The following is a 13268-nucleotide window of genomic DNA, read 5'->3' on the forward strand; positions in this document are numbered from 1 at the left end:
CATACCAGGGCTTCCTCTTCATTTCTGTACTCATTGTCTTCATTTCCTCATTTTATTGTCCCTTTGTTACTTTGACCTCCCACTTCCCTCAGCGTTCTCTGATACACTAATTTGTCCTGGTTTATATCTCTGTATCACATCTCTTCATCGCTGTAATCCCTCTGTTATTTAGCTCTGCTCCCCTTGCTCCCCTTTCTCATATATGCTGTTACTAATTCCTCTCTTCTACTTGTATCACTTTGTCCTTTTCTCCATCTCATATTAGCATAAAGAAAACTGTTTTGTTCACTCCATACTAGAGATGTTATGTTAGTTTCCCCCCCTAAAAATCATTTCCAATACCTGAAAGTTGTGTATCGGCTGATTGTGTAGACTGATCCGATTCCAGTGTATTGGAAAAAAAAACGTGTGCAACATATTTGAACAGCTGTTTGCTAACCGTATATGGAAGTGATGAACAAATGCATAGAGAGTGCAATAGAACTTTTATTATCTAGTTTGTCATAAGTGAAAGATAAATTCATAACTAGATCTAAAAATACACAATACTCCTCAAAACTGAAGTTTCACAAACTGTATACAGTACATAGCCATTTTACTTGTGGGACTTTCCAGCATGAAATATTGCCAATTGGTGACATCTTAGCTAGCTCTGGCTATTGCTAGACTACCGGAAAATCACTTCTTCTTCACCACTCTGAAAACAGTAGGCCACTTACTAGTGGCAAGTGCTGTTTTCGGGTGAGGAAGAAAAATTGATTTCCAGGAAAAGAAAATGGCAGTTTAATCTGGGTGAGAGTGATACACTTTGAAAGAAGTGGCATTGGATCAGTACATAGACTCGCTGGACCCATCATTTTCTGCAGTATCAGAGGCATTTCCAATGCTGGTATCTGAACATCTCCAAACTTGACTTTTTTTTCATTCTGTATTTTTTTTTTTATTACTATTGAAACAACCTCTCAAGTGTGAATCTTCATCCCTCTCTTGTGTCTGCCTCAGGTCAGCCCTCCAGTCCCTCCACAAAGCGTGCGACGTGGCTCGCTGCCACAACTACTACCCCGGCAGCCTGTTCCTCACATGGATCAGCTACTACCAGAGCAGGATCTCCTCTAACCAGATCTGTGTCAACGAGTGGAACGCCATGCAGGACGTAGAGTCGCACCGTGCAAACTCACCTGTCCCCTTCACAGACCTGTGAGTAAGAGAACAGGAGTGACCAAAGAGTACATTATTCAAAATTCCAGATTTCTTACTGATGGAGGAATATCTGGAATATAATGTGGTTTGTGGTGCGTTCCAGGCATAGAATCATTTTCACAATTTGTCCTTTTGGTTGCCAGAGAGTGGCTCAGCTCCAATGATGTGTGGTGTAAAATTCCTGTGGAGTGAACATTTTAAAAATGTGTTGAGGTGGAAACCTACAAGCAATAGATAATAAATCATTCATACTGCAACCAGTATTTCATAACTTAAAATACCTAAATCCACAAAATAGTTAGAATCCATTTCAATAGTTGTTTTTGGTGAACACTTGTTAACTAATACTGATTTTTAAGAATTAACCAAGGCCCTGTTCAGATCTGGTATTAACATCCGACCTGAGAGATCCGATCATAAGTGGACAGGGCGAAGTTTGTCTGTTCTCACTTGGTGTTACAATGTGTCCTGAATGTGTTTCCTGTGACCACTTGTGATAGGATCTTACTTCCCTGCTCTATATGCAAATAATCATTTACGTTATTTCTGTTCCCTAAGACCAAATCTGGGTAAAGATGATGTCTTTACCCAGTCTGAGTTTACAGATGTATCAGTTGACGTGTGTGGGGGCACAAGAGAGTGTTGACATTGTGGCAACAAACTAATTAACATATTGGCAATGAGTAAAAATACATTTGATTCATTGTGACACTGTTGCAGGTCAGGGGACGTCAGCCGAATGGTTGATCCTTCATAACTGGCCCAGGACACATTTGCGTACACACAGCTGAAAGAATGTGACCACATGTGTCTCAGACCACCTGAATGAGTGATCTGATCTCGGTACACATTTGTGTGAATTCAGATCTGTTCGTAGCACAGAACATCTCAATAGATCTTAATTCATGTAGGAGATTCTTCAAACACACATGTACAGTGTATGAACAGCTTTAAGTGAGCTGACTGTACTAAAACTATAAACCAAGGGTGGAATTTGTTACGTGGTGCAGATGGAGCCAGGCCTATAATTATTATTGATGGAACATCTTTGAAATGTCGAGGAGTTTGACATGACAGCAGTGGTGTGCATCCTACACATGACACCTACATATGCATTTCAGCCGTATGTGAAAGGTATAGTGTGCAGGACGAACATGCACACAAACCTCAACAAACATGTTCCCAGAAATGCACCACAGGAAGAACACACTGCACACACTTGGATCCCAGATTCAGAGAAAGCAGAAGATGTTTCACAGAAGGTGCGTTTCAGCAAGATCAGAAATAAGTTGCTCAGTCTGAACAGCGTTGGTCAACCTCTCTTCACGTGCTGGGGTCACATGCTGTCTGTGACCTCTGAGGCCAACACAGAGGCAAAAAACAAAAACACACGCATGCTGCCAGGACTGAACTGTGTGCACTGGCTCATGATCATACATACACAACTTTTATCCGTGACACAGAGTTGTCAGCAGATCACATGGGAGAAGAGAGAGTGCAGTGAACGACAGAGGCAGCTGGATTTAGGTCTTTACTAATACCAGGGAAATTCCACTCCCTCCTGCTTAGTCATGTGTACACACACTTCAGATGTGCTCGAGTGTCCAAATTAGCTGAGGCTTTAGCTGGCTTGAAGTACGTCTGGAAAAACAGAATCCAGACAGACAAATAGAGCAATAAAGGGACGGACAGAAGCAGGTGGCAGGTGAAGAGAAGGAGGTAGAGAATTGACATGGGCATTAGGGAAGATATTTTGCTGCTGCTGCATGCACCTGTTTCCCATGGAACAAAAGAATAAGAAGTGGGGAAATAAAAGAGAGGGCAAGTTCCACTTGACAGTCAAGAAACACCCATATTTACTGCTTGACTGGAAACAGACACACCTCGCGCTCGAACAATAATAGTTTGTCTGCACAGAGCGACGGCCAAAACTATATGACCTGCTAATGTTTGTTGACATGGCAGCTTGTTTCCTGGTAGAACCACTGAGGGAAAGGTTGAGAAAGCAGGAAGGGGTTTGATTTATGGGCTTTGCGGTAAATTCCCGGTAGGATACTTATCACTGATTCAACAAAGCAACAGAATTTCCAGACCTTGGTTACCACCATTTATCACCATTCTTCCTGTCATCATACAATCGTCACACACATGCTCCATTTCTCCTTTATTTCTCTGAGTGGCCGTCCCTCCTTCAGGCTGTCTGTGGGCACATCAAGGCTTGTTGTGAGGTTAAAGTGTTACTGGATGTCAATAACCTGTATTTGTTGGCAAGGTTAAAAAGTTTCTCTTTCTCTTAGCTCAGTGGACTCAGGGTCTCCTGAGGTCAGTAAGACTTATCATTAACATAAACAAGCCGACTGTTTCTAGTGTCCCACCACAGACAGATGCTTTTAGATCTGCAGTTACACACCTGTGGCCACCCCATTGAGCCCCTTTGTGACTGCTGACTCACACTGCTGGGTATTGCTATAATGAGACAAAAATTAGGCAACGCAACACGATAGAAGCTTGGAGACAAATTGAGCTCTTCTCTCCTGAGAGGTAATTAGGATACTTGTTGGCATCATCAGCGTGACGTCCGAGGGCGAAATGCATCCCCCCAGAAGAGCAGTTAGAAACACAGCCAGGCACAACAACAGGCAAATTCTACAAGGAGACTATGTTGTGGAATCGCCAACGGGTCACAATCTCAGATTTTCTGTTCCCCTCTCTAGTTTCTGAGAGTCGAACAAAGTGGCAATTCTCTCGTGGAACAAGGAGTCTCATTGAGACTGGAGTGAAAATGAATCAATGAACAGAATGCAAGAGTTGTTTCTGGGACTGTGAAGGTGGTCCTTTGTGTCCAGAATTGTGTTGTTCTTTTCAGGGTGTGTTACAGTTGTTTTTTATTAAAGGTGTTTGTGTCTGCGTCCACAGGCCCACAGAGAGGGAGCGCACAGAGAGGCTCATCAAGATGCGCCTCCGAGAGATCATGATGCAAAAAGATCTGGAGAATGTCACCTGCAAGGAGGTGAGAGGCACATACAGGAATTGATGTTCACATCTAGGTTTGACAAATCCAGGTTTTTCAAATGCAGGTGTTCACACTTAGATTTAAATAGTGCAAATCCTCACCATTGTACACCATTTTTACTTTTACTCCTGCAGAAACAGATTGACTTTTTTAGTGCAGATAATTTGATATCAGTCCTCTTTGTTTGCCACAGATGCAGCACTGACTCATCAATAGTGTTCATGGTGCTTCTCTGAATTGTTGTTGTCCTTTCCCAGATCCGAACAGAGCTGGAGATGCAGATGGTGTGTAACCTGAGGGAGTTCAAAGAGTTCATAGACAACGAGATGATAGTCATCCTGGGACAGATGGATAGTCCCACTGAGATCTTTGAACACGTCTATCTGGTAAGAACCTGTGGCCCTGTAATAGTGGAACTTCCTGTTCATAAATACGATATTAGCAGTTATACATCTATTCGTCATTAGTCAGTGGATTAATGTGCAGCTGATTGTGTCAAAGTTTTGGTTAATTCCCAGCAGGTAAGTAGTGTGCGTTGAACATGCATGTGTTCACTTTGATATTGACCTGACCCTTGTTATGTGCAGGGCTCCGAGTGGAACGCATCCAACCTGGAGGAGCTGCAGAACAGTGGGTAAGAGATCATTCACTACAGTTCTACAGTGTTACTTCTCATGATCTGAATTTTAATACATTTAAATAAATAAGGCTTCATGCAGTGAAAAGGTATTCTAATGTTTGAATCCCTCTGTAGTCTATGCATTTATGCATTCCCTAAATAGATTTTTGACAGAATAATCGTTTTCATCATCGTTTTGCGGTGCTTGTTTGCATGTTCTGTTTTACTAGTGTTAAAATCCACAGTTAACCCGAACATCAACGGTAACCAACCTTATCAAGCCTCCTGTTAGCATTAAACTGCAAAATAGTTTATAGGAATGTTCATCCTGTGATGTATTAGGTAATTCAGCATCTGGGTAGTCTGCACTAAAATATGAGGTCAATATCAGCAAGTCACTCTGCCTCTTCCTGTCATTTATGAAGAGTGCGATACATCCTGAATGTGACGAGGGAAATAGACAACTTTTTCCCGGGAATGTTTGAGTACCACAACATCAGAGTGTACGATGAGGAGGCCACGAACCTGCTGGAGTACTGGAACGAAACCTACAAGTTCATCACTAAAGCAAAGTAAGCTTAAACACCGGCACACACACTCGCACACACTGCCTAAGTTCTAACAAGTTTAGATCTTCTAATGCAACACAATCCCTGTCTCTCTCTCTGTGTCAGGAAAGCCGGTGCTAAGTGTTTGGTTCACTGTAAGATGGGCGTGAGTCGCTCGGCCTCCACAGTGATCGCCTACGCCATGAAGGAGTACGGCTGGGACCTGGACACCGCCTTCGACTATGTGAAGGAGAGACGGGCTGTCACCAAACCAAACCCTTCCTTCATGAAACAGCTGGAGGAGTATCAGGGAATTCTGCTGGCCAGGTGCGCTGTCATACAGAAACATCTGTAAATAATATTTTCATTTCTCAGGCTTCATTTTGATTCTCACACTATTATTTCTGTCCTTCCACAGCAAACAAAGGCACAATAAGCTATGGCGCTCCCACTCTGAAAGTGACCTATCAGATCGCTCAGAGTCTATGTGTAAAGCGTCCTCGCACTCTCTGGGCCGCTCAGACTCTCACAACAACAACACCTCCTCCCCCTCCTTACATCACTTCCTGGGCGTGGCTGTGCTGCAAGCGCTCGGTGCTGAAGACTCTGCCAAATTGAACTCCACACCGTCTGAGTCAGAGACACACACCAACGGTCTGTGTGACTCACCGGTTCAGGAGGAGGTCAGATCGGATTGTGAAGATCCCTTCCTGCATCCCCTCCCGAGTCCCCGAGCAGCCACTGTAGTCCCTGAGGAAAGACTGGACAATTCAGCGAGCGTGGCTGTCACTGTGCCTGTTGCTCTACCCCACCCGCCACCGTCGCTCCACATCCTACCTCCTACGCCTGAACTCCAGCGCGTTCGCCGGAGTCCTCCTACACATCTGTCCATTTCAGTGCCCAAACACAAACCGACAGAATTATCCCTCACTTTGCACGAGCGAAGCAGCTCGGAGGAAGTCTCCCCTCTCACTCTGGGATCCACTGACTCCGACATTATAGATCAGTCATTATCTGATTTAAGTGACAAACACAGCCCTCTCAGCCCTGCAAACGCTGCCCCTCTCCTGCTGACTCTGCCCCTCGCTCCCAACGATGACAACAACAACCCCAGTGAGTTACAGGTGGGTAGTGATTGCAACAGCCGCTGCGATGCCGATGGCTCATCAAACCACAGCACGGACAGCATCGACTTCTTCAGCGCCAGAGAAAAGTTTCTGGGCTTGGCCCAAGACAGCAAAACTTGGACACTTTCAGAGCAGACACAACAGAGGACTCCATCGCCATATGAAGAAAACGGAGAAACGGACTATAAGGAGGAAGAGGAGCAGGGGAATGGGAGTCAGGTACAAACTCATTCTGTTTCTTTTGTCTACTTGACTCTTAGATATTATAACTTTTATTAAAGTAATGCTGCCGCTCACACAATTGATAACAAGATGCTATCAAATGTTTTGTCCTGTCTGACCAGTTGTCCAACACCTACAAATCTTTAATTCATGTGACATAAGCAATAATAATGCGAAGCTCGCATTGAAATGTGCGAACAGAAATGAACTCCAGAAAATGTCTGGAAAATTGAGTCCAGGCATTTTGCAGAGTTTGTCTTTCACATATGAAGAAATGTGTTGGAGATTTTCTAGGATTTCCGCAACAACACAAAAATGTCTGCACTTCAGTGCATGTCTGAAAGCAGCTCAAGTGTGTGTGGGTGCTAAACAGTGTTTTTTATTATTTAGTTTCCATAAAGATGTTTCCCCAGCCTTAACCTGTTCTAGAGCAATTTCACATACTTCACATGTTCATATTCTGGACAGTACGTTAACTCCAAAGAATCTACTGACATTCATCTGCATTAGGAGCTAATTATGAAGTGTGGTTGGTTACAGTGGTGGTCAACATTTCACACACATAGTTCTAACATCACAGAGGTTGTGTATTAGTGACGATACAGAGAGAATTCGTCTGTTACAAACAGAAACGTATACTGAACTAAAAGAGACCGAGCACTAAACCATAGTGACACCTGCTGGGGGATAAGACCATAGAGGTCTAACACTTTTTGTACATATGTAGTTAATCATTTGTATTGTGTGTAGATTATAGGGTTTTAAAAAGAATATTGTAAAAAAAAAATCAAAGGAATATTAATAAAGTAGTTAATTATAGGAAGACTTTCTCTGATTCATAAATGCACACATTGTAGAGAAACAACGTGATATAATAATATATAATTATAACAACATATAATTAATACAGTTGGTATTTTTCTCTCTCTCCGACTCTCAGGTATCTCAGCTGTCTGAAGACAGTGATGACAAAGCCAGCCCTCATCACCCTCACCATGACAACGGAGTATCAGTTCGCCATATTGTCACTGAGATTGAAGCCATATGCCACCCAGAGTCGTTCTTTCCTCCGTCTCCATCCTCCAGCTCCTCTTCGCCCCTCGCTCCGTCCTCCCACAGCCCTCGGCTCATTCCCCCGGAACCTCAGGAGGAGGCAGTGTCCTGTGAATTCGACCACGCCTCATCATCGCCACCCTCCCGCCCGCAGTCTCCCTCCATGTTGCAGTGCGACTGGCCAGCAGGCTCGGTGCGGCGGGCTACCGAGCAGCTGGAGCAGAAGCTGAGACAGGAAATGGAGATCATAGCGGTATCTCAGCGATCCCCACTGCATTCGCCCAGTGCCGAACAGCCCCCTGTCAGACTGTCCCTGTGCTCCCCGAGCACTGAACACCCTCCTCCCCTTCACTCCACAGAACAAAGTGACACTCAGGGAGAGATCATGGCTGAATCTGCTAAGTCCAAAGACTCAGAGAAACAAACAGGGTCACAACACGAGCTTCAAAGACTCGACCCCTCAGGCATACACAAACTCCCGGAGCCTCCCTGCTCCCCTCACTCAGATAACAGCCACGTCTCTGGTGCTATACCTGTCACTGTGCACACATCCGTAGATAGCCATATGCTGACATCATCACTGGCCTCTACTAGTCCATTAGTAGAACCATCTCTAAATACCTCATGTCCTTCCCAAGGACAGAGCCAGCTCCACAGCCAAAGCCAGCAGGGTCAGACCCTGCCCCAGGCCTGTTCACACAAAATGACTCTGGATGGGGCAACAGTGCAGGAGTCAGACACTGATGAAAGGCTGGAGACTAATTCCCAGGGCAGCCAAGGGGGATGTGGCCCCGGCTGTGACGCCCAGAGCAGGCTGGCTCATGGCAGTCAGGAGCTAGAGAGGATTCAGCAGACGCTGAGTGAGCTGCAGGCCTTCCTCCATGAGGGCGTCGGCCTTGAGGCGACGGACAGTGAAGCACAGGAGGTGGGGCAGCCTCAGGCGCAGAGAGACACTATGGACACAGAGCCCGGACATTGTAAAGAGCCGAGTTCTGAACACACCTCTCCAGAACTGGAAGGACAGCGTCTCCGAAATGGGCGAGAAGGCAAGAGCTTCCTGGAGTTGACGGGGTGGCACAGAGCCATGGAGCTGGAGGCTCGCATCCGCCAGGCAGGCCTCACCCCTCCTTCTCTCATGAAGAGGTCGGCCTCATTGGCCAAACTGGACTGTCTGGAGCTGTCAGCCAACGACCTCAGCGACTTGGACCTGAGGTCGCACATCAGAACGACATCGTCCCACTCTCAGGACTCTCTCTCCACGTCCCCATCCCACCTCGACGATACCTGGAAGAAGCAGAAGGTGTTGGCTCGAAACATTTGTGCCGAAAAGACAGGTTGGCTCCACGATGACTCATCCTCGCCACAGTCTATGGCCGATTCCTCCGAAGAGACGGGTGAGAGGGAGGAAACCGACAGTATTGGGAGCGGCGCGGTTGCCACATCACGTCAGCAGAGTCGGGGACACTCATCGAGGCGTTCTCGCAGAGCATCTGCTGAGAAAAAGCAGCGATCCATCACTGTGCTATACAATACTATGTAACCTCAGTGCAGTGGACTGCAACAGACATACTGGAGCCCTGCACACGCGTGAGAGGCTGCAAGATGTGTATGAATGCGTAGACTCTGTGTAACCTCCAATTTATGTAGTGTGCAAGAACCGAATGATGAACATAAGTGTATGATGCATGTAAACTACTGGATGTGCTGATTCAACTGGAGTTCAGGTGTGTGTACAGTAATGAAATATGAATGTCCAAATTAAGACTCATTAAGTGCACACTGAATGCACTCCACTATGTCTGTGTCCCCTTTTTTTAAAATGAGATGCGTTTGTTTTCAGTGTGTGACCCTTGCAGCCTCCTCAGTTTATCTGAAGCTACAATGAGAGGGCCTTTCTTCAAACATGCACTTTACTGTTCAATGAACTCCTTTTTATTTGAAATCTGTTTCTTACCCCAGGGGCAGGATTTGTTTGCACTGGTCCCACTAGTGTTTTGTTTTTCAGCAGTGGGCAGATGCGTCTTTATTCAGATTTTTAATTGAACCAGGACAAAGCTGATATTTGTTTTTTTATTCAACGCTTTAGCAGTTAATAAATATGGTGAGTTTGTTTTGACTACAGTGACGTTTTATTCTTGTGTGCGGGCTTCATCTCACAAACATTACTTTTCTTATATCAAAACGTATTGTTGACTTTACTGCCACCTGCTGGCTTTAAATAGGTAATAGAGAAGGTTTGTTAATGAGTAAAATGCAGTAAAAATGTGTGTTAACACCTCTTCATATACAGTCTATGGTAAACACATAGTACTGCAAACCCTCCCCTCCTCCAAACCTCTGGGTTAACAGAAATACTTTCTACTCATTTTTAAATACGTAACTGAGCCTTTGATCAAGTCGGTCCCGTCTCCGCAGGGAAATGATCTCCAACGGTGCTCAATGCAGTTTATTTCAGGCTGACATTTTACCTAGTGTTTCATGTGGGTAATTAAAGAGTGAGATGTAGGCCACCGGTACCCTTGCTGTCTCACACACACACACACTCACTCTCAGATCATATTACAGCAGTGACTGACAAAGAACATTAAAGACCAAAAAGACTGAGCAGATGAAAGAAGAAGGACCAAATTGAACTATCATGAACAGGGCAGTAGTGGAAACAGTGAGGAATAAAATCAGAAGCAGAGAGACGTTAGGATTGACTGTCTTCCCTGGGTTCAATGGCTGACATCCTTCTCTTTGCATGCTAATGCTCTCAGCATCTCTGTAACACACACACTTGCACACCATGTTTTTATGTTTGTGGCTTTTTGCAGACTCCCCTCACACACACAGACACACATGCAGCCCAGTGCTTCCTCCATCCCGATGTGATTCATAAAGTCGGACTGAGTCGGCGCAAGGGGCTGATTCACGTAGAAAGTAATTTCATTTTTACACTTCCCACTGTGAAAGCAGCCTGGGTGAAGGGAGTTGTAATTCTTAGAGGGGTTTAGAATCTGTAAGCTGTCCTTTTCCTCGCCGTCAAGCCTAAAATAACTACAGGCAAAAAAGAAAAGAGAAAAGAAAACCCTTGGATCTGGCTGAGAATCCATGTCACAGGGAGGATGATGGAGGCAGGAGCTGCTGAAAACAGAGCGGCCCTCTGTGGCGCTGACTGACGCTGCAGCTTTCATATCTCCTGAGATATTAATTGCTTTTGTCACCTTCAACTGAAGAGGACCAGAGAGGAAGTTCCAGAGTAAGAAAGCAGTGTGAGGGGGGGTTGTCAAGGGATTTAAAGCATGTGAGGCTGTCTGTAATTTGAAAAAGGATTAGGGAAAAAAAAGGTAACCCACTCGTAGATTGCTGCTCGAGAAGATGTCTCTTTATTTGAATCGTTATCTGAGGTCACTTCCAAGTATTCACCATGAAAACATCTGACTGTCTCTTTTCTCCAACATTTTTTTTTTTAAAAGTAAAAAAAAAAAGAAAAGAAAATATATTTTTCTTATCAACCAGGCAAGCTTAAATAATAGAGGAGGCAGAGGTGGTTCTCCTCAGTTTGTGCTGATATTGACGTGTGAAAGTTTTACATTTCTTTCAATGAAATAATATAAAAACGAAGCAGGAACAAGCTGCTCCTCTCCTCCCGTCTTTTGCAACTAAGCATGTTTCTCAGTGTTAGGCAGCCTTGAGCCCTGCAATAGCAACAACACAGTCACAACTATGAGAGCTATTATCTTGACAAACTTTTTTCTTGTTTGGTGTGATTTTACACTTTTTGCTCCCAGCATGTTTTGGTGAGCTTTCGACGTGCAGTAAAACCTCTCTGGCTCTACATTTAAGGTTCGACTTTAGACCTTGTGCTTCTGTAGGCCTAGACTGCTCAGGGAACTCCCATCATGCACTGAGCACCTCTCTCTCTCTCTCTCTCTCTGCCCCCATGTATCTATCACATTACTACATGTCAGTAACTTTGTTTGTTCTTTAGTGTGTGCCCCCCACCCCCCTTTCTCCTTCTCTCTCCAGAGCTGCAGGATCTAGATCTGACACTAGTCAACAATTATTATTATTTTAAATATCACTATTATTTCCATTATAACAACCAGTAGGACAGAGTTTAAATATGGAGTTTAGAAAACTGTCCCTCTCCTTCTCTTCCCGTCTCTTTCTCTCCCCTCTTTTCCACCCACCTCTCCTCTCTCCCCCATTTTTCTCTGCTCTCCCCACCGGTCCAGGCAGATGGGCGCCCACACTGTCGGAGTCTGGTCCTGTTGGAGGTTAAGAGTTTTTTTCTCACCACAGTCGCCAAAGTGCTGCTCATTGTGTGAACTTTGTCTCTATAATATTGTACGGTCTCATCCTTACTACGTAGATAATGTATGTTGTTCGCTATACAACTTAAATATTAATTGAAGGGAATATTGCAGGCCTCCAGGCTGGACTTGAAGTCAGACAAACTCAACCTCACACGGGTGCAGACCATGCTGAAATATTGTACACACACTGTAACCGTGATGACACACAAACAGAGGAATGGTCCACTCATGTCGGGTGAGAAGATGCAAATATACAGCATCTCCTTCAGTAACACATCTTCTCCATGATTTACTGACAAAGCATTGTCCCTTTATTGTTTGGATTACACACACAGGCCTGCGACAAAGTCCTCCGCAGTCACATACTAGAACAGTTATCACACACATCTCATCATATCTGTGCTCCTGTAAGTCTAACGTCAGGCGGTAACTAGAGCCGGCCTGAGTTTATTCTTTGTGCTCAAACTCATCGTCTACATCCATTAACAGTCATATATGTGATCCACCCACAAGCTAAATACAGTACATCTGAAATTTGTGCAAATAAAAAAAAAAGGAAATGTCCATTTTTGTTCTTGATTCGTCTTTTAGTAAAAACGGAGAAAGTTTTATAGTTTGTCATCATTCTACTCAACTTGACCGACCTTAAATGAAGAAGCTGACAGTGTTCTCCACACCACCTCTCCCCCGACTCCTCGCAGTGAGGACTCAAAACTCACGACTCAGTGAGTGTGTGTTCGTGCTGGAGCACAGAGTCGGCCTAACACACTACATTTACAGGGCAGGAGGTGAGGTCCCTGTTGACCCCTGTGCGGAGAGCTGGTTTTGAAATACACACACAGACCTGCAAACACAACTCACTCATCCGAGGAGGCATTCTTAAATTGATGTACTTGATGTATTGTTGGTTGTAAACTGGCACTGGTCAAGAAAAGTACCATGTGGCACCAGACGGAGGAAACAAGGCGTCCCTCTCTTTGCTGCCTGAGGCCGTGGGACAGCTGCGTCACTGTATGGCTTCCTGGGAGAGGTCTGGCTGAGGTGATGGGAGAGAACCGCGAAGCCGCTAAGACTGATTGTTTCCAGCCACTTACAAGGTGTGCTTAAAGATTTAAAGTTGCCTATACTGCCCTTTTCTCCCATGAGTCCTTGCTCCAGACCCCTCCCTTCTGACACCTGCCACTG

General features: G+C 44.9%; 1 protein-coding gene across 2 annotated transcripts in view; it reads left to right on the top strand.

Annotated features, from left to right (window-relative positions):
• The window catches only part of ssh2a (slingshot protein phosphatase 2a), a 35215-nt gene extending 25323 nt beyond the window's left edge, over nt 1–9892 (top strand). For both annotated transcript variants that reach the window (XM_035153502.2, XM_035153501.2), the window contains 8 exons: nt 1003–1197; nt 4117–4210; nt 4471–4599; nt 4801–4847; nt 5258–5404; nt 5507–5707; nt 5799–6726; nt 7670–9892. In XM_035153502.2, the coding sequence (XP_035009393.2) occupies nt 1003–1197; nt 4117–4210; nt 4471–4599; nt 4801–4847; nt 5258–5404; nt 5507–5707; nt 5799–6726; nt 7670–9322 (3394 nt within the window). In that variant the 3' untranslated portion in view covers nt 9323–9892. The remainder of the gene's footprint in view (nt 1–1002; nt 1198–4116; nt 4211–4470; nt 4600–4800; nt 4848–5257; nt 5405–5506; nt 5708–5798; nt 6727–7669) is intronic.
• The last annotated feature ends 3376 nt before the right edge of the window (nt 9893–13268 follow it).

Source organism: Hippoglossus stenolepis, chromosome 4 (assembly GCF_022539355.2).
Source record: "Hippoglossus stenolepis isolate QCI-W04-F060 chromosome 4, HSTE1.2, whole genome shotgun sequence".
In the NCBI taxonomy this organism is placed as follows: Eukaryota; Metazoa; Chordata; class Actinopteri; order Pleuronectiformes; family Pleuronectidae; genus Hippoglossus; species Hippoglossus stenolepis.